This window comes from Urtica dioica, chromosome 5 (assembly GCF_054948205.1).
Source record: "Urtica dioica subsp. dioica isolate 48M chromosome 5, U.dioica_male_clone48M_v1_H2, whole genome shotgun sequence".
In the NCBI taxonomy this organism is placed as follows: Eukaryota; Viridiplantae; Streptophyta; class Magnoliopsida; order Rosales; family Urticaceae; genus Urtica; species Urtica dioica.
Genome location: NC_142760.1, coordinates 8,307,035 through 8,308,704, shown reverse-complemented (window position 1 = coordinate 8,308,704; position 1,670 = coordinate 8,307,035). Strand labels below are relative to the sequence as shown.

At 44.0% G+C, this 1,670-nt stretch overlaps 1 protein-coding gene across 1 annotated transcript; it reads left to right on the top strand.

Moving 5' to 3' along the window:
• The first annotated feature begins 332 nt into the window (after window positions 1-332).
• Window positions 333-990, top strand: LOC149395067 (uncharacterized). The gene is made up of 2 exons (XM_089614199.1): window positions 333-916; window positions 960-990. Exons 1-2 carry the CDS (start codon window positions 333-335, stop codon window positions 988-990), a joined length of 615 nt encoding a protein of 204 aa, XP_089470325.1.
• The last annotated feature ends 680 nt before the right edge of the window (window positions 991-1,670 follow it).

Below are 1,670 nucleotides of genomic sequence, written 5' to 3'. Positions count from 1 at the left end.
CCGCTACTCGGAACAGGCATTGCAAGTAGATGATCTCAATGAAGATTTCAAACTCTTTGGGATCACATCAGGAGTCTGATCAGAATCGGAGTTCTGGTGGTCACTTCAGAAGACAAGTCTTAAGGACTATAATGACTTCTCGAAGAGGGCTCATAAATACATCAATGCCAAGGAAGCAAAGTTGGCGTCACGGAAGGCCGAGGCCCTGAGGCCTTGGCGAGAGGAGCATCGAGGGCGACAATCAGAAGATTCTCATCCGCCAAAGAAGAGCAGGTCTGAGGCGGGCACCATAAAGCCTTTTGCAAGTAAGTTTAACGGATATCACCCTCTGAATGCTTCAATTGAGGATATATTCACCCTTACTCGAGAAAAAGGAAGACTTCGGAAAGCCTAATCGGATCAAGAAAGACATTTCTAAAAGAGATAAAATCAAATACTGCGCATTTCACAACGACGTGGGACACCGAACGGCTGACTGCTTCAACTTGAAAGAAGCTATAGAAGCTTTGATCCGAAGAGGATCTTTGAAGAAGTTCAGATTTTATCAGCCCGAAGATGAAGAAAAAAGAGAAGTCTACGGCGAGATCTCGTTGATAGTCGGAGGGCCCCACGTAGGCGGTAATACACGAAATGCCCAGAAAAACTATGTCCGAGAAGTTCAAGCCGGCCATCGACAAATCCTTTTCACTGCTACTCAAAGACTGGACAAGATCATCAAGTCAAGCATAGAGCCCATCACCTTCACGACTGAAGACGTTCGAAATGTGATGTACTCGCACAACGACCCATTGGTGATCTCGGCCCTTATAAGTAATCAAAATGTTCACAAGATCCTAGTGGATACAAGAAGGGCAGTCAAGGTCCTCTATGAAGAGACATTCGCAAGAATGGGACTCAAAGAAGACTCCTTGGCCCCGTCCCTAGAAAATCTATACGGATTCACTAGCGACACTATTCAGCCTCGAGCACTACAAGAAATACCACATTTAGCGACGAAACTATTAGCGACGACTTAATCGTCGCTAATCACCCTTTTAGCGACGATTTTATCGTCGCTAATTTTTTGGTGCCAAAAATATTAAAGTTTGGCGGCAAAGATAATTAGCGACGAATTTATCGTCGCTAATTCTTTTTTGTCGTCGCTAAGTTCCCGGGAAAATAATTAGCGACGATAATATCGTCGCTAAATGTTTTTTTTGTCGTCGCTAAATGTTTTTGAATTTTGACGAATTTTAAAGAGGGAAAAATCCCTCACATTTAATTACAACGAAATGATTTAGCGACGAATTTTGAACATTTAGCGACGATTTAATCGTTGCTAAATGTTTTTGAATTTTGACGAATTTTAAAGAGGGAAAAATCCCTCACATTTAATTACAACGAAATGATTTAGCGACGAATTTTAAACATTTAGCGACGATTTAATCGTCGGTAAATGTCTTTAAATACCAGGTTGCGTATCAGTTCCCTCGTGAGCTCCCAAACCCTAAAAAAAAATTCAATCGGCCATCATCAACCGAGCTCTCTCTCTCTCGGCAGCTAAACCCCCCACAACACCACCCTCTCCTCATCTCTTCTTCTCCGTGCTTGAGCTCGGCCAGCCGCCCATCTTCGAGCCGCGTGCACACCACCAGCCGAGAGGAGAAGGTCGCCGCGCGTCCTAGGAGCTC

What these genes read in the sequence shown, in the direction of transcription:
- LOC149395067 (XM_089614199.1), top strand. Translation starts at nt 333, where the DNA reads ATGCTTCAATTGAGGATATATTCACCCTTACTCGAGAAAAAGGAAGAC. An exon ending in AAAGAAGACTCCTTGGCCCC is followed by an intron (nt 917 to 959) that starts GTCCCTAGAAAA and finishes GACACTATTCAG; the next exon opens with CCTCGAGCACTACAAGAAAT.